Genomic DNA, 19,278 nt, shown 5'->3' with positions numbered 1-19,278 from the left:
CACACACACACACACACACACACACACACACACACACACACACACACACACACACACACACACACACACACACACACACACACACACACACACACACACACACACACACACACACACACACACACACACACACACACACACACACACACACACACACACACACACACACACACACACACACACACACACACACACACACACACACACACACACACACACACACACACACACACACACACACACACACACACACACACACACACACACACACACACACACACACACACACACACACACACACACACACACACACACACACACACACACACACACAAACACACACACACACACACACAAACACACACACTCACTCTCACACACACAAACACACACACACACACACACACACACACACAAAACACAAACACACACACAAACAAACACAAACACACACTGACTGACCTTAACTAATGACACGGTGCCAAAGCAAAGGCAATATATACTCTCGTTACATTGTTTAATACAGTAGATTAATACCTGCAGCTAGGCTTGGCTTGCGCTCTCGTTACATTGTTTAATACAGTAGATTAATACCTGCAGCTAGGCTTGGCTTGCGCTCTCGTTACATTGTTTAATACAGTAGATTAATACCTGCAGCTAGGCTTGGCTTGCACGTAAGAATCATTAACTTCTGGAGCTGAATTTTATTGTAACAGGTTCTAAAGGATGCTGAAACTCATGTCAGCTCCTGTGTTAAACATTGTTCTAAAATGAATCAGGGCTGTGCTGGCGGTGGCCAGCGTTAGTCCATCCACTCCTGGTCTGTGTTCCAACCTTGGTCTAATTTGTTTAATTGAACCAATTAAACCTCCATCCAGACCCTGAAGTCACTCATGATCTCATTGCACCTGTTAAAGCTGGAGTGGAATGGAGTGACTGGACACTCCTGCTCTGAACTACTCAATAATGAGCAGGATCTCATATCACGAGTCTCAATGAACCTACTAGTGTAAGCCTAAGCCACATTCAAGTCATGTATGTAAGCTTGGATCTCACTGATAACATAATAATATGGAGATTATTCGGCAGAAGATACTGACTAAAAAAAAGTTTCTTCTTGACTGAAAAATCAATGTAACTTTAGGCCTAGTGAGATCTAATCATGGTAAGAAAGCCTCATGCCCAGGAGTATCTTGCCCCAGTCATAATCACAGTCTGTGTAGTCTAGAAATGCTTCTATTCTGTATAAAGCAGGTAGGTTTTTTTTTTTTTTTTGTAATTTATTTTCATCTTCTAATGCATTTTTAAGTGCATTGAGACAATGTAACAGCCACTACCTTATTACCAATGATTCCACTTTGAGTGGGTGCATGTAATGTGATTAAGCTAACAGACCTTAGGGGCATTGAAAAGAAAACAGGTTTAATACAAACTCCTGCAAAGTTTTTACAGACACTGTTAAAGAAAGAAACAGCAAGAACAAAGTCAACAGCCTGGCTCACACTACCTTTAATGTCGCTCCCAGTGACCTCAGTCCAGTGGAGTGCCTCGCCAGCTTTAACACCCTGAATATTCTCATGAGCCGTAACACCTGGACCAGTTTCCCCAGGTTTCCCAGTTTCCCAGAGTCGCCCCCCACACTCAGATCAAAGAGCAAGGTGAAGTAGATAGGAAGCACGGACACCAGGTCAATCTGGTTAAGCGGATTCAGAAAGAACTTCTTCCTGTTTGGTGCCAGGATCATGCGGGCCAAGACCTCAAAGCTGAACCAGCAGATGCAGAAATACTCAAGGATCTGAAGCGTGCGGTCATCCAGCGCGGTCCCGTCCTCGTCAAACACCTGGTACTCAGGGAGGCTGTTGATGCACATGGTGGCTATCGAGGTGAGCACCACGCTGATGGAGACGAAGCTGAACAGCTTGCTGGGGATGGAATACCCAGGGTTCTCCAAAGTCAACCACAGGCACTTGCGGACAGCTCCGTAGCGCATGTCCCGGAACAGCAGGATGTCCTTATTCAGGTCCGAGATCTCATCGACGGAGGTGTCTATGCTGCTCACGTCGCTCTCCTCATCCCAGCTCTTGTCCCGATTCTCCAGCTTGCGGTCCTGGTATCGGTAGCTGCAGCAGCTGTCCAGGAAGAACTCGTTGATCCCCCAGTACTCGATCTCCTGGCAGAAGGAGAAGACGCACAAGTCCTCCACGATGTGAAGCTTCCCCGTCTGGTAGAAGTGGAGCACGTAGGGAAAGAGCCCGGGGTTCCGGTCGAAGTAGAACTCCTGCTCCTTCACGTCGTAGTCATCACAGATCTGCAGGATGGACTCCTCAGAGTTGCAGGACAGCAGCCGACCCAGCCTGGTGTCCGGGAACTTCTTGAGGGTGCTGGAACAGAGGCTTCTCTTCAGGCCTCCCACGTTGATGTTGAGGAGGTGATCCTCGGAGTGAGGATCCCACACAGGGAGGGTTTCATTGACCATGGTCACCACATCCACTGGAGGAGATCTATCAGCCTGCAATCGAACAGGACACATCAACAAGACAGATCATTTATTACCGCTATGATGAAGACTAAAGAATAAAGGAACTGATCTGCAGAATGCAAATAATACACAGCCCATGCTTATTGTACTTATTGTTTAACATGAAGAAATGTAACTGATTTATTCTTTAAATATGTACTTTATTGGTGTCTGTTAAGCGGCTTTTCACTTTTTAACTAACGACTTTGTACTTTAAAGAGTAAAGAACTATGGTTACACCTTTTGGTGGCAGCATCTCCTTAGCTACAAGCCCAGGGAGAGACATCAGATCTTCTGGCACCTAGTCTTGAGAGAAGGTTGAAAGTGGTGAAAGTGAGTGTTTGTGTTTTAATTCACAGTTACAGGAAGACAGGCGCCAGGAGACGAGTTTAATTGACACACTATCTATTAGTCGTTCTTTTTTTCTCATTTCAATCAGATTAGGAGCAGGTGGACCTCACTGGAACAACAGAAAACGAGCAAGAAAATACAGTCTTTATTAGTTTGGATGCAGGTATTGTGTATGGGAAAAGTCTTGTAAAGTCCCTAGATTTTTCCCTGGTGCTGTATTATTATTATTGAACTGTTCATCATGGCATCATGAAAGTATACAGCACACTGGCTAAAGCTTAAGGGCAGACCAGTATGCTACCCTAGAGCGTTGGTCAGTATGCTGTACGCAGTGTCGTCTATTGCAAACCCTGGCCTAAATATTTACAAGGGTACAAGGCTCATCAAACAATTTTAGATTTAAAACCACACAAGGTCTGTGTCTGTTTCTCAGCTGCCAGCTTGTCAATTTGCAGGTTCATTTTAAAAGGATTTCTCTTGATTCTAATTTACACAGGAAGGTTTGGGGGCTCAGCCAGTAATTACTACAGTATGATACTCCAATATGACTGTGATAATATACTGATTATGATTATGTTTGACTCACAGCACACCTATGTTGTATACACAGGGCTGTCACTTTCTATCTACAGAATGCAATGAACACCATGCCAGTGCAATGCAGACTGACCTCTGGGGTGGTCAGCACTGGATTACAGGCACGCTGCTCCAACACCTGACCCAACACAGTCCTCAGCTTTGTGTTTTTCCACAGCCTGTCTCTATGGTTTAGGTTTAGTTTTGTACAAAACTGATAACTAAATATGCAAGCGCAAAGCACTCTGGTTTGTATAACACTGGATTCACTGCAAACTGACCATTAATAATGAATAATGCTGATCCAAAGCGTATTCATTATAATCTTCAGATCTAGCAAGGAGGGGAATATTAATTTCACTTTGAAAGCAGCAGCTTCTGGTCAAACCAAGTCAAGCAGACTAGCCTCCTCAGTGTGATGAATGTCACTTTGACTGCAGATGGTTTACAGTTAGTGTGGTTTAAGAACTCAAAGTTGGGAATCAATCTTCAAATAATCAACACAGTCCCCCTTTCTCAAGCCCTGTGTCAGCCTGTAGTAAAGCCCCTTGTAACATCATACTGTGATCTGTGGTGTAGAGAGGTCGAGTTTCAAAAGACGAAACCGGAAAGCTAAACCGCAGCATGACATTAAGAGGAGGTGGTGTACAATTCTCTTCGCTCCCCCAGGCCTCCGTCCACAACACTATTGTTTTCAATTATTTGAATGCACAATAAAAGTTGCTGCCTTTAACTGTGGAAATTAATTCACTTTTAGATGTCATTTAACAGGTGAGAGGATCGCATGAGTCAGTATGTTTTTAATGGCTATTGAATGTGCCATAAACGTACAATTAAATTTGCTTGCAACACCTGTGCAATGCAGCATTTAGAGATAGCGGTACACAGAGATGCCCTGCCGTAGACAGGTAGCCATTCTAGTGAAGTTTTAACTGAGCATTAAAAACAGAATCGCATGAATTGACAGTAAGTGTCACATTTTGAAATGTGTATTTTTTTAAATTATGTATTTTTTTTAAAGACGCATTTATTTCCATTTCATTATTATTATTATTATTATTATTTTATTATTATTATTATTATTATTATTATAGACCATTTCTTATATATTAATAAATCCCCCTTTCGGTTTTACCCCTTTTTTACTATACAGTAAGTTTTTGGGGTTTTTTTTAAAGCCCGTTTTCACCCACTCCCACTCCCCAGCACTCCGGGAGAAATTCTCCGGCTCGCCGAGAAAAAGTTTGTCAATAATTTAGCAAAGCGAGGGCTCGAATCCCGAATCTCTGTTCTGGAAAATCACTACACACACACGCACACGCACGCACACACACACAAACAAAGTTACATGCAAAAAATTCTACTGTTAACAATGCAGCAACAACATGTCATCAACGAAAGGTCAATATAAAGATAATATAGGCTACCTTTTATTTAGTAATTTCTTCTTAAAAGCCACAAGATATTATTGACCAGCGAAAATACTACTACTACTACCACTAATAATAATAATAATAATAATAAATAATAATAATAATAATAATAATAATAATAATGTTATTATGCACGTCTACTTTGTATCCTAGATGAACATAAACAATTACAATCCTGTGTTGAAAACCGCGCCTGCTCATTGCATGTAGCACATAGCGGGGGTATTAGATTCAGCTCTTGAAAAGGATTCAAACTTATCATTCTACAGTATTTCTATATACCTGCCTTCACGGCGCTGCAGTATTCATTGTATTTATTTAACACACTGCAGCTCAGTGTTTCATTCTTCAGTCAGGCTGGGCGCGTAATTGTTAAAATGCTGGTCATTCAAAGATCACAGGGTAAGTATCATTGCCCACCTCAACACGAACTGTTACTTTACCATTTTTGTTACGGCTTTTCAAAAGGCGCATCCATTCTCCCCACGTCTATCCCATCTGAAGCTCGGAGCTGCCCTGTCAGTCCGAAATCTCCAGTGCCAGTGATGAATTTATTAAGACTTCCTTGAAAGCGAATTTAATAAAAGTGCTGAAAAAAAGGTTTATTTTATTGTATTTTTATAGCACTTCAATTGATTGCTAAGGACTTCTCTTGCAGTTTTGGTGAAAGTGTATCCTCCAAAAATGATTACATGCACATCTCCCTCCTTTATTATACGCTCCCTCTACACTTAAAACAAATTCTCAGAGTATCACACTGGATTTATACCGTTCCGCATTAGGGATGGTCGCAATTTTCCATTTCTCTCTGTTAGGGGCCGTGTCGAATTTACTTTTTTTTTGTGCACAGCTGTTTATCGAAATGTATTTCTCAATGGAACTGATGCTTATGAAGTTTACCTTCAATGTATCACTGAATTATCTCTTTCACGCGAGCTAAACATATATTGAATATTCCTTAAAGCCCTGCAGTGCCCGTAAGAATACTGAGGATCTATGTATATATATATATATATATATATATCAAGTTATATATATAGAAATGATGTACTTAATCTAGGTTTCCTGTATGTATATTCTGAAAAGACTGCGTGAAGAATGTCAGTACCAAGTTTCATTCTAATTAAAGGAGCAGCTCTTAAGACTGAGCTATAAACATTAAACAATCTATACAATGTAATAATATATAGATGGACTTACACTGACAGCATGCTGAATTCTGTAAGTTCTTAGAGATTCCCACACCAAGACTGATCACAGTATAGGGTGGCTCTGAAGCTACAACCACAAAGACAAGTGTGAAAGAGAGGCTGCGCTGGGGCATACAAGGATGTGCTGTATCAGAACATGACAGGAAATGAGTGGCCTGTATGAGTCTGGAACAGAATGGGTTTGAGGTGAGGATGTAAAGACCTTGTGTTTGAAACGGTTAACACAGAGAGCTAGAGAGGCAGGTTCACTCCTGACTTCCCAGATGAGAAAGCAGGTCAGCCATGTGTAGTGAAAGCCCTGACCAGGAAGAGACTAGCGTGCATGGACAGGATCTGCAGTCTTATCTCGCAACCCTGTTGGAAATGCACCAGCAGCCTGAACTGAGTTCACTGCCTTAACAAAAGAAACCTGTGAAATATTGTCAAGCGCTTCCAGAGAATGACACTCGAGCTCTTTTTCAGACATGCCTCCGCACAGGCCCGTTACAAGGCGGGGTATAACAGGCTCGTGATAACGAGGATAGTGGAAACGATTTCCGCCGCCACACATATCCATTACAACTGTCCAGGCATAATTCCCTTTAAGAAGTTGCATTAGCACTGAGCAGTGATGATCGTGGTGTAAAAACATGTGCAGGGCAGGACTGCCGGCCTCATTGTGCAGCGTGTCCAAGCTCAATGCATTCACACACGCACCACGTACAGCACATGCTGGCACAAATTAAAACAAAATCACATATTATTATTATTATTATTATTATTATTATTATTATATTATTATTATTATTATTATTATTATTATTATTATCCGATTTTTCAAAGGCAACAATTCTGATGAACAAACGTTTAAACGATATTTGCATTTTTCAAAAATCAGCAGAAATATTGCTGTGTCATTCTAATCTATTCTCAAGCACCCACCCTTTTCGCAGTGTGCCATTCCATTGAGTGAATCAATTACTGTAATGCCTTCATTGTTGTGAACATGCCCTTGTGTTCTCAGTGGATCGTATAACTCCCCAGACACCCTGATTACTCCTGCAGCTGTAACTCCTCATCCAGACGAGTGCCAGACTGGGATCCGCGTGTTGAAATTGTCCTTCAGTGAAGTGGACTACGGTGCAAGCTTCATACAGAAAGGGCTACTTTCACTAGACAGGGTGGAGTGGTGACGGGCCCCCTACTTAAATATATGGACGAATGGTACGTGTCAAGAAATAGAAACAAATATGTGCATAACTTTATTCAAACTGTGTTTCGTGCAGATATAAATAATACAAAATGAAAGATTATTAATCGAAGTTCCAAGTTAAAGAGTGCACGATCTGTGTTTCTTACAGCACTACTGAACATAAAACACATTTTGTAATAAGTATCAACTGGCTTCCAGGTCCTCCGCTCAATAAGCGCCATAAATAGAACATTACTGCTTGCAAGTTTCATTTCCATAGCTGCCGTCAGCGGTCATTCAAAGTTTAATTTAACTATTCAGAGAAGGACATCCAGCCACCTTTCATAAAGATCACGAAACATGTTTCCGAAGGAAGCAGTTTGACGGTTTCTTACGGTTGCTTAAATACATTTCTAATTCAATCAAGATTTGTATTTTTAAATTGAAAAATGTACGCGTGTACAGACAGATACATGAATCAACCACCAATAAATTAAATCATTTTCAGCTCCCGTTCTGCTCTCGTTTCTTCTTCTGTTTGATTTTCGTAATACATAAAATGTTCAGTACCCGTTTCAATATGCCCCACCTGTCTGACGTCAGAGTGAAATAAATAATTCATCTTTGCTTGAGTGGGATGTTGCTTCTAGTCTTGCTGGGCTCTCTTATCTCCCCCTCTCATCCCAGGGAAGCTTACATCATCAGACAGCCTTTACATAGAGGATACAATCAGATTCTCTTTCAGAATAAAAATGAGGACTCCAGATCTTCAAACTGTATCTCTGGGGACCAGGGCAATTTCTTCCAACTTTGTAATCTAATCAAGAATCACTAGCAGACAATGTGACCTGAGCAAATGACACAATGAAATCAGTTCAAAGACTAATGACATATATATATATAATATATATATATATATATAATCTATATCATAATATCTATATATATATCATCTAGATCTGTGTGTGTGTGTGTGTGTGTGTGTGTGTGTGTGTGTGTGTGTGTGTTTACAGGTACAGGGGAGCACAGGAGGTTATAGATTTAAAGGTAAAGGGTGAAATATATCTTTTTAGGAGGTTTCTTGATTGGGAAAGTCATGTACAAAATGTCACTGTCGTAATCCCAATTCAGAATAATTCGATTATCCTCTAGAAATATCTATAAAGTAAGCGGGGGAAAGGTAATGACTGAAATGAATTGACTGTGCCGCCTATTACTAGAAAACACGTCTCAGAACAGCGCCCTCTGCTGCCAGTTCTGCACTGTGGAATTATTCACCTATGTGACATTACTGAAGTCATTTCTGTAGCAATATTAGAATAAAAACTAAAATGTATTGCAAGGAGCATTTCCTTTTTCAAAATAAACTTCTGCTACAGCTTAGATTCTAGAAGAAAGTAATAATCTGATGCTGTTTTCTTATCATGACAGTCTATAGGATTTGATACTAAAATTAGCGAAGGCTTTTGCTCTGCATCTAGTCATCCACAAATCCATAACTTCATTAGCAATAAAGATCTGCTGTAGTGTGCATTAGCACAATGTCAGTGCCAGATATCCCTCGTCTGAGCCCTTGGAAAAGGGACTATCGACAAGTCTTCAAATAGCAGCCAGACTCATTCCTCCCTCCTCTCTGGACCTACACGATGGCATCTTCTAATTAAGTTTTACCACTGTCCTCAAGCACTGAATCAAAATGTGCTGGCCAAGGCACACGGCCGGTCAATGCAAATGAAATGGTTTCACAAAGGACAGCGACAACAGGATGTCATATCAGTTGCATATACAAATAAACTGGGTCTGTTTAAGAGAAAGTGTTTCTGCTGAGGTATAGAAAGAGCATGGCGTTGCTAACATAAACACATGAGGGCCAGTCGTCCAGCTATGCGGTGTCTGTATTTCCAGCTGTGCGGTGTCTGTCTGTATTTCCAGCTATGCGGTGTCTGTATTTCCAGCTGTGCGGTGTCTGTCTGTATTTCCAGCTATGCGGTGTCTGTATTTCCAGCTATGCGTGTGTCTGTCTGTATTTCCAGCTATGCGGTGTCTGTTTTTCCAGCTATGCGTGTGTCTGTCTGTATTTCCAGCTGTGCGGTGTCTGTCTGTATTTCCAGCTATGCGGTGTCTGTATTTCCAGCTATGCTGTGTCTGTATTTCCAGCTATGCGGTGTCTGTCTGTATTTCCAGCTATGCGGTGTCTGTATTTCCAGCTATGCGGTGTCTGTCTGTATTTCCAGCTATGCGGTGTCTGTATTTCCAGCTATTTCCAGCTATGCGGTGTCTGTATTTCCAGCTATGCGGTGTCTGTATTTCCAGCTATGCGGTGTCTGTATTCCCAGCTATGCAGTGTCTGTATTTCCAGCTATGCGGTGTCTGTATTTCAAGCTATGCAGTGTCTGTATTTCCAGCTATGCAGTGTCTGTATTTCCAGCTATGCGGTGTCTGTATTTCCAGCTATGCGGTGTCTGTATTTCCAGCTATGCGGTGTCTGTATTTCCAGCTATGCGGTGTCTGTATTTCCAGCTATGCGGTGTCTGTATTTCCAGCTATGCGGTGTCTGTCTGTATTTCCAGCTATGCGGTGTCTGTATTTCCAGCTATGCAGTGTCTGTGCTATGCTGTCTGTATTTCCAGCTATGCGGTGTCTGTGCGGTGTCTGTATTTCCAGCTATGCGGTGTCTGTATTTCCAGCTATGCAGTGTCTGTATTTCCAGCTATGCGGTGTCTGTATTTCCAGCTATGCGGTGTCTGTATTTCCAGCTATGCAGTGTGTCTGTATTTCCAGCTATGCTGTCTGTATTTCCAGCTATGCGGTGTCTGTTTCCAGCTATGCGGTGTCTGTATTTCCAGCTATGCGGTGTCTGTCTGTATTTCCAGCTATGCGGTGTCTGTATTTCCAGCTATGCGGTGTCTGTATTTCCAGCTATGCGGTGTCTGTATTTCCAGCTATGCGGTGTGTCTGTGTCTGTATTTCCAGCTATGCGGTGTCTGTATTTCCAGCTATGCGGTGTCTGTATTTCCAGCTATGCGGTGTCTGTATTTCCAGCTATGCGGTGTCTGTATTTCCAGCTGTGCAGTGTCTGTCTGTATTTCCGGCTATGCGGTGTCTGTATTTCCAGCTATGCGGTGTCTGTATTTCCAGCTATGCGGTGTGTCTGTATTTCCAGCTATGCTGTCTGTATTTCCAGCTATGCGGTGTCTGTATTTCCAGCTATGCGGTGTCTGTCTGTATTTCCAGCTATGCAGTGTCTGTATTTCCAGCTATGCTGTGTCTGTATTTCCAGCTATGCGGTGTCTGTATTTCCAGCTATGCGGTGTCTGTATTTCCAGCTATGCGGTGTCTGTATTTCCAGCTATGCGGTGTCTGTATTTCCAGCTATGCAGTGTCTGTATGCGGTATGCGGTGTCTGTATTTCCAGCTATGCGGTGTCTGTATTTCCAGCTATGCGGTGTCTGTATTTCCAGCTATGCTGTCTGTATTTCCAGCTATGCGGTGTCTGTATTTCCAGCTATGCGGTGTCTGTATTTCCAGCTATGCGGTGTCTGTATTTCCAGCTATGCGGTGTCTGTATTTCCAGCTATGCGGTGTCTGTATTTCCAGCTATGCGGTGTCTGTATTTCCAGCTATGCAGTGTCTGTATTTCCAGCTATGCAGTGTCTGTATTTCCAGCTATGCGGTGTCTGTCTGTATTTCCAGCTATGCGGTGTCTGTCTGTATTTCCAGCTATGCTGTGTCTGTCTGTATTTCCAGCTATGCGGTGTCTGTATTTCCAGCTATGCGGTGTCTGTATTTCCAGCTATGTCTGTATTTCCAGCTATGCGGTGTCTGTATTTCCAGCTATGCGGTGTCTGTATTTCCAGCTATGCGGTGTCTGTATTTCCAGCTGTGTGGTGTCTGTCTGTATTTCCAGCTATACGGTGTCTGTTTGTATTTCCAGCTATGCGGTGTCTGTATTTCCAGCTATGTGGTGTCTGTCTGTATTTCCAGCTATGCGGTGTCTGTTTGTATTTCTCAAGGGTGTGCTGTGTGCATTTGTCAAGGCTATTCAGGGTGCGAGGGTCTATTGCTGTTTGCCATTAATCTTTAGCCACTGGTACATGCTGCCCCAGTGCACATGTCATTCCATTGCACAAACCTTCATTTAATTGCGAAGAAGGACAAAGGAAAGAAAAATATGTATATTAATTGTGAGAAACCACAAACCTGTGTGGCTGAATCCAATAATCCTAGAATAAAGTGGGCTTCAAATACTACCCGCCTAGCATTCAGGAAGGTGGGGTTAGTCATTAAAAGAGAGAGCTCTGATACAATTTTCTGATTTGCAGAGAGACAGGGCATCAGTTTTATGGTAAAGATTCATTCATGGGCTACTCCAGAGCTGACTAATCTTTCACAGGGTTGCAGTGTGACCTCCTTGACACTAGCTATCAGCCCGGGATCGAGTCCCACCGCAGCCAGTAAGGAGCTGCACCATGACCTTGGTAGAGTCATGAGATAACTTTGTTTAGACTGTAACTCAGCCTGTCCTGCTCATGGATTTTAATGGGCTGTGTAACCGTAACCCTAGGATTTGATTCTGTATTTTGTGATTGGAAAACCAGCACTGTCACGGTGTCTGCAGCACAGTGCGAGAGTTACCATATGGATATTTGTTTGGAAAACACTTCAGTGTAAAGAATAAAAATTCAAGTGATCCACATTGTATTATTGTACCTGAAACATTACAATATACTGTAGTGGTGTATATCCTCTATATGATTTTTTGTTAAATAATAACCCTAAACCTAATCTTTAATTATGTTCTTCTTGGACAGTTGCAATATTTAGGTTCACAATATTTATTATGTAGAATAGCGCTAACACACGTCTATTAAACAGTACAGAATCAGACTCTTATCTGCACTAAAGTGTCATGCACTGAGTACAATACTACAGGCATTGCATCCTTAAAGAATACTCCCTTCCAATATTCTGCACTGCACACTACAGGCATTGTATCCTTAAAAAATACTCCCTTCCAGTATTCTGCACTGCACACTTCTTCAGGTTATCTACAAATCAAATAGGACATTGGCAGAGACTCATTAACAATAAAATGATTTCTTTCTGTGCCATCAAGGTGCAGTATACTGGGCCTGGGAGTCACAGATGTGGTCATGTCACCCCTGGGTTATCCAGCCTGCCGAAAGTAAAAAGGGGACTGGTTAAAAATGATAGCGGCTGTAATGACTGACATTCCTCGTGTTTCATGTTACTAATATAGAGAAAGCTGTGATGGACAGCACTGTAAGTGTGTGGGATTGGAGCTTTTGATGGTATTGATTTGTGCCTGGCAATGGATTATTTCTCTAAATAAGCAGATGCTCTAACATCAGCCATCGCATTTAGCGTGTGACTCACAGCCTCTCCTGAATGACTTCCCCAGTATTTCTGACGAAGCATGCTGTTAATGATTAAACCATTCAAGAGCCAGCACTCAAGGGGCTTCTCAAAACTGCAGAGGCTGGTGTGTGATTGTAATGGGTGCTTCTGCCCCAGACTCCCACAGGCTGTGAAGGCAGCAGACTGTCACTCAACTTCACAGAGAAGGCATCATGCCACTTTGCTTTATTTGTCTTCATGCCTCCTATCTTCATACATTATTGAGCTCACTGCTTCTCTAATTAGCTGGATGGAATTTTTATTCAATACTCATTTTTTTTACATCTTATAAAAGCATGTTAAATACGATTAATACAAAATAAAGAGATATTACAAACTACCCTGTGTGATAACTCTGTTTTTTCTAAAATTCTGTTCTTCATAGGGGTACCATATGACTCCATGTAGACCAAGCCAGTTTGTGACAGCGCTGGCGTTTCAGCTCACATCGCAATGCATTCTGGTACATTTCACCTGTCTTAGGTACCTTTCACAGCAGGACTGCACTTAGCATGCATTGCAATGTGAGTTGAAAAGCCTGAACTGCCTCAGACTGATAGCAATGCTACCCTGCCACTGCCATCCAGAGGCAAGACTGAAGGGGTATTCTCTACTCTGTACCACAGAGTTGATGATGTTTAAAGTGTGGAGGTTCCCAGAAGAATCGACAAGCCGTGAGCGTATCTCAGTGTGTTAGCGGCGCTGGGGTGGGGTTGAAGGTTAAAGCCTAGTACAGTGTTTGTTGTGATATTGTTTTTAATAGTAGAATAGAATCTCAACACTGCCAGTCTAGCTGTCTTAATCCTGCTGGTATCAGCTCCCCTTTAAAAAAATACAATGCAATACAATACAGATTGTAAACAGGGCCATTGGACTTGGGTGTCTTGTCTTGCACTCATTTATTTTAGTGGAATAGTAGTTATTAAGAGTGACAGAGAATATAGCCCCAGCAAGATCAATGCAAATAAAAAGGCATTCTAGAATACAGAAACAGTTCTAAAGGTATACAGAGCTTAGAAATCTATGCAGCGATAATTTCATTGATAATACAAATGAACTGTTGCTTATGGCTCCCCTCATGCAGTAGAAGCATCACAGCATCAGACAGTCAGAGCTGTGCTTTCTGCAGTATGCCCTAGTAAAAGCACAGCAAAGCGCAGTAAGAGCACAGTGAAATCACCATTCAAACACAGGCAGGCATGGTTTGTCACAGAGAAGTGCAGTATCAAAAACTTGATAAACTGCAAAATGACAGTGAATTTTTATTACAATGAACTTTTATGAGGGATGAAACATGATGGGATAGTTTCTGAAAGAGATGTACCCCCCCCAAATCATTATTAGCACAGTTTTTCTTTTTAGAAAGGAAAAATACACCCGTTACAATATTGTGAAATTAGAAAATAAAAAACAAAGTAAAGACTACTACCAAACCATCAAATCAACTGCTGAGTCGAGGTGACTGGACATCTTTACTGGGTGCATATATATATGTGTGTGTGTATATATATATATATATATAGTACCAGTCAAAAGTATGAGGACACTTGCTGGAAACTAGGTTTTTTCATAATTGACAACGTTTTACATCGCATACGTTTATGTAAACACTGGAAAATGAAAACACATGTTACAATATACAAAACAAAACATAAGGAGCATCAAAGCAATGTTCAAGAAAATTGAAAATTGTCTCTAAATCTTGGATTCCTCAAAATAGCCTTAATAACAGCTTCACAAACACAAGGCATTTGGTTAACAAGTTTCAGCAGGAAATCATCTGACATGTCTTCCCAGCTCTTCTGCAGCCATTCCCAGAGATGTAGGGCACGTGTGGGTGGTTTTGCTTTGTCTCTTCTGTCCAGTTCGTCCCATACAAGTTCTATGGGATTGAGGTCTGGAGACTGGGCAGGCCAGGTCATTAGATTGAGTTGTCCTTCACTTTCCTTCTTCACCAGATAGTTCTTGCACAACTTTGAGGTGTGTTTCGGGTCATTATCTTGCTGAAGAATGAAGAACTGCCCAACTAGCCATAATCCTGATGGAATGGTATGCCTCTGAAGTATGCTAGCCATGCTGGTTGAGCTTGCCATGGACTTGGTAAAGATCACCAACTCTGTCACCAGCAAAGCAACCCCAGACCATGACACTGCCTCCTCCATGCTTGACAGTGGGAACCACACATGCAGAACTCATGCGCTTACCCTCTCTGCGTCTTACAAATACTCGACGGTTGGACCCAAATATTTCAAATTTGGACTCATCGGTCCATAAGACGGACTTCCACTCCTCAAACGTCCAGTTTCTGTGTTTTTTGGCCCAGGCAAGTCTCTTCCTTTTATTCTGCACTCTTAACAATGGTTTCTTTGCAGCAATTCTTCAAGTTAGGCCAGCTTCACGCAATCTCCTCTGAACAGTTGATGTTGAAACATCTGTACTTCTAGTAACATTTAGCTGAGCTTGTATTTCAGGGGTAGTTAATCGCTGGTTTCACAGACTTGTGACTCGAATGAACTTGTTTTCTGATTCTGAGGTCACCCTAGGCCTGCCTGACCATGTTCGGTCCTCATGAAGTCCAGTTTCTTCAAATCGTTTCATGGTCTTGGCCACAGCAGACACTTGCAAAGTTCTTGCGACCTTCATTTCTTAAAGTAATTACACATGTTTCTTTGCTTAACTGAACGTATTTTGCCATTTTCTGCTCCCTTACATTCAGGAATGACAAACTTGTGCCTATGCTATCTATATTTATAGTAATCATTGACCCTCATCTGTTCACAGTAATTGGTGACAAAATGTTAATTAGGTAACATGCTAGTTAACTCAGAGAACATCTAACAAAGACACTTTTATACTTAGGCCAGTGTTCTAACACGGTGTTATACACATTTCAGACTTTTAACTGACTTGGGCTTCAGACTGACCATTTCATTGAAATAGACAAGATTTACATTTTCATTTAAAAGTTAAATTTTAATGCAATGCACTTATGATTATCAGCTTATATAAGTACACATATCATATAATGAAAAATTAAGTGTTTAGAGACAAGTTTATACAATTAAAAGCATTGATAATCATGAAAAAACTGGTTTCACGCAGGTGTACTCAAACTTTTGACTGGTACTATTTATTTATGGTGTTTGTTTTTTTAGTTAGATCGCATCCTCATAATACTCCACTGCATGTTTAAAAAACCTCACCGTATGTGATTATATAATCTTTAGACTGAGTGCATTAGCAGGTGCTATCTTTTGAAACGTTGATCTGCGGAACAGATACCCCTTCAAGTGCTTTCTGAACTTCTCATCTCTGACACCGTAGATTATAGGACTCAGGAATCTTGGTAAAACATAGGCTATCAAATAATTAATAAACAGAATAGCCGTGCGCTGTGCAGGGAATAAACCGAGCAAAACAAAGTCTACCAATGGCATGACATATGAAAGCATGCACATTAAGAACTGGGCTCCGTGCAGCAGGATGGTGTTGCGAGCCTTTGCAGCAGAAGATCTGTCAGTGGTGGCTGCCTTCGCTGCAAACAAGACTCTGATGTACGTGTACATGACAGTAAGCCCAACACAAGATAAATATACTGCATTGGAAGCTTGGTTTTTATAAAGCAGATACTGGGACTTAAAAATGTTTCGACTATAACACAAAACCGAAGACTGAAAAAAACTTGGGGGTTGCATTGCTAGAAGAATAAACAAATCCGATGCAGAAGGAGCGAGACCTGCAGCCCAGATCATAGCAATGAGAATGCGAGTCCTGTGCACCGTGCAGATCTGAGAGTGTCGCAAGGGGTTGCAGATGGCTACGTAACGCTCAATAGCCATCGCTGCGAGACTCAGAGGAGCGTTCATAGTAGCAAAGCTAGCAAGCAACAACAACAATAAACAGACTGAGACGTTTATTGAATAAACTGTATAACAGACAACATGCAGGGTCACTGCGACAGTCAGCTGAAGCATGTCATTGACCACCATGTGCACGAACAGTATGTAGCGCGGATTCTCATAAAACACTCGGTGTTTGAAAAACGTCACGACCAGAGTCCCGTTGACGTAATTGATGGAAAACCACAGAAACACCACGATGAAGTTTTTAGTGAAGGCAGTGTGAAAAGCATCCCGATCTGGCGTGCTTGCAGAATCTACCCACGAGGTGATGGCGGTTGGAATATCTGACGAGTTCATGCCTTGGTCTTCGAAAAACAAAAACCTAAAAAAAAACAAGCGATAGAAATGGGGTTGATTAAGGGTTTAATACAGTAAGGTCTGTTCAGCTCATCTAACCTGAGCAGGGGATTTCAAACTCGGTCCTGGGGACCCCTTGTGGCTGCTTTTCTTGCAGCCGAGCTCTAAATTACTGAACCAGACCCTTAATTGAACTGATCATGTGTTTAATTCGATTTTTTTTTTTTTTTTTTTTACTTGTTTTCAGCTCTTGAACAGTTGCATAGTTCAAGTTAGCTATAATATTTGATTAGTAACTTGAACTGCAACTGTTGCAAATTAAGCAAATGATCCGTTCAATGAAGGGTCTGGTTCAGTTATTGAGATGTCAGTTGGAATGAAAATCAACAGACCCAGGGGGTCCCCAGGACTGGGGTTGAGAAGCCCTGCTCTAGAGCAATTGAAAAGATCCCATTACCCCATTATGTGCAAAACCAATAAAGATGAGATACATTCTGGAGATGTGATCTGAGAATCTAGCCCACCATTTGTATCAGTGTAATTGTATGATGTAAAGTATTACGGTGTTGTTTAATATTTAAATATACATCACACCCTGCAAACAAATTCAATGCATTAGTGCTGCTCTTTAAAAACATAGCTTTAGCTTCACAAACAAAACCTGATAAAAACAGCTGACTATGATTCTTGGAAGTATCCAAAAAAAAGTGTTCATTATAGTTTTGCTGGTAAAATCAGTTTATCTGTTAGTTAAAAACCGTTCATTATAGTTTTGCTGGTAAAATCGGTTTATCTGTTAATGAATTAGAACAATGTAAAACAATATATATTTTGCTGCTCATCATTTCTTTGAAATTGGTCATCTCGACAAATGGCAAAAATCAACCTAACATGACTTTTGAAAGTTGAAACTCAAGTTAAAACAGCTTAATTTCAAAGTGATTCAGGCAACACTACAACCACAACACAAATGTAGGTAATCTAGAAGGTAGTATTCATCTGTGCCGGACATTAACGCCTCACTAAATCTTTTTAGAATGCTAGCAATTTAAGTCAGGGGTTAAAGAGAGATGCTAAAGTCCTGTTAGTTTAAAAGAGCATCTACCCATAAGATAAAGATTGTATTTTAAGAGGGCATCTACCCATATGATAAAGATGGCTCTTCTCAGAACCTGATGGGCTGAAATAATCCATGAGGGTTATCACACAGGTGTTGAATGAGCCAGCACTGAATATCCTTTCCCATACTAAACACTGCATATTGAATAAATCATTTTTACAATCTAGCCTTGCATTCATTCAAACACAATGACAGAAGGACTGGGCGGGTTTCCCTTCGCTCTGCCTTTGAGTCAGAAGTAGATGCGATTAAAGTACTTCCTCAGATTGAACTGTTTAACTCAGCTGTGGTGACTTTGAGCACCAGTCTCCTCTGCTGGGTAAGCTCCACTGCATGCCTTTCCGTGTGCTCACTTTTTCTGATCACCCGCTGAGTGGTTAAGAGGCAGCGATAGATTTCTCAGCTTTCACATATTGCCTTCCTTTCTAGTGCGTTTGCTTTTTCAGCACGAGCTGAAAAGCCGGAAGAATAGGCTTCACCGAATGAAACAACTGTAGTGCTTGCTTTTGAATGCATGAAGTAAGCAGCACAAGATCACTTACCTCATTCCAGGTAACCGGCTTTGGTGCTGTTGAGCAAAATGACAGCTTTTAAACGCTCTTCACATGCTGTAAGTAAAACACTGAGGGAGTAGCTGAATTCTCAATAGGGAGTCTCCTGTGATTAACAATGTGGCATCTCATTACACTGTAAAGTTTAAGAAAAGTGCAAAGCACTGGTTGACCAAACAGGCATGCAATTAACTACAGTACTGCAGAGGCTAAACAATTGGGTTTGCATGCTTTCCGAGAAAGTGCTGTAACCTGGGTAATTAACTCACATATTCGTTTTCTGACAAACAGCACTTTACTGTGTTAACAATACTTGCAGCAGGTAATACAATTCCAATGTTTCCATTGAGTTTTTTTTTTTTAATTGCTTTTCAGAAAGCAAAGATTTCTCTCTCTTTCTCTCTCTGTCTCTCTCTCTCTCTCTCTGTCTCTCTCTCTCTCTCTGTCTCTCTCTATATATATATGTGAGTTAATTACATATACATTGTGTGTGTGTGTGTGTGTGTGTGTGTGTGTGTGTGTGTGTGTGTGGTGTGTGTGTGTGTGTGTGTGTGTATTATATATATATATATATATATATATATATATATATATATATACACACACACACAAAGTGCCTATAGAAAGTCTACACCCCCTTGAACTTTTTTCACATTTGGTTATGTCAGTGCCTCAGAGTTTCATGCATTTAAATGAGGATTTTTTTCCACTTGTCTACACACCATACTGT

The 19,278-nt window shown here is 41.2% G+C and overlaps 2 protein-coding genes across 2 annotated transcripts in view; both read right to left on the bottom strand.

Moving 5' to 3' along the window:
• Nucleotides 1-2,649, bottom strand: part of LOC121320212 (potassium voltage-gated channel subfamily S member 2-like) — a 3,202-nt gene extending 553 nt beyond the window's left edge. The window contains exon 1 of the mRNA XM_041258465.1: nucleotides 1,508-2,649. Within this exon, the coding sequence (XP_041114399.1) occupies nucleotides 1,508-2,530 (1,023 nt within the window). The 5' untranslated portion in view covers nucleotides 2,531-2,649. The remainder of the gene's footprint in view (nucleotides 1-1,507) is intronic.
• A 13,241-nt stretch (nucleotides 2,650-15,890) lies between these two features.
• LOC121320211 (odorant receptor 131-2-like) lies at nucleotides 15,891-16,820 on the bottom strand. The gene has a single exon (XM_041258464.1). The coding sequence runs from the start codon at nucleotides 16,665-16,667 to the stop codon at nucleotides 15,891-15,893; it is 777 nt and encodes a 258-aa protein (XP_041114398.1). The 5' UTR covers nucleotides 16,668-16,820.
• Nucleotides 16,821-19,278: the final 2,458 nt, after the last annotated feature.

This window comes from Polyodon spathula, chromosome 8 (assembly GCF_017654505.1).
Source record: "Polyodon spathula isolate WHYD16114869_AA chromosome 8, ASM1765450v1, whole genome shotgun sequence".
Taxonomy (NCBI): Eukaryota; Metazoa; Chordata; class Actinopteri; order Acipenseriformes; family Polyodontidae; genus Polyodon; species Polyodon spathula.
Note: the sequence above shows the minus strand (reverse complement) of the source record. Positions and strands in the feature narration are given on the sequence as shown.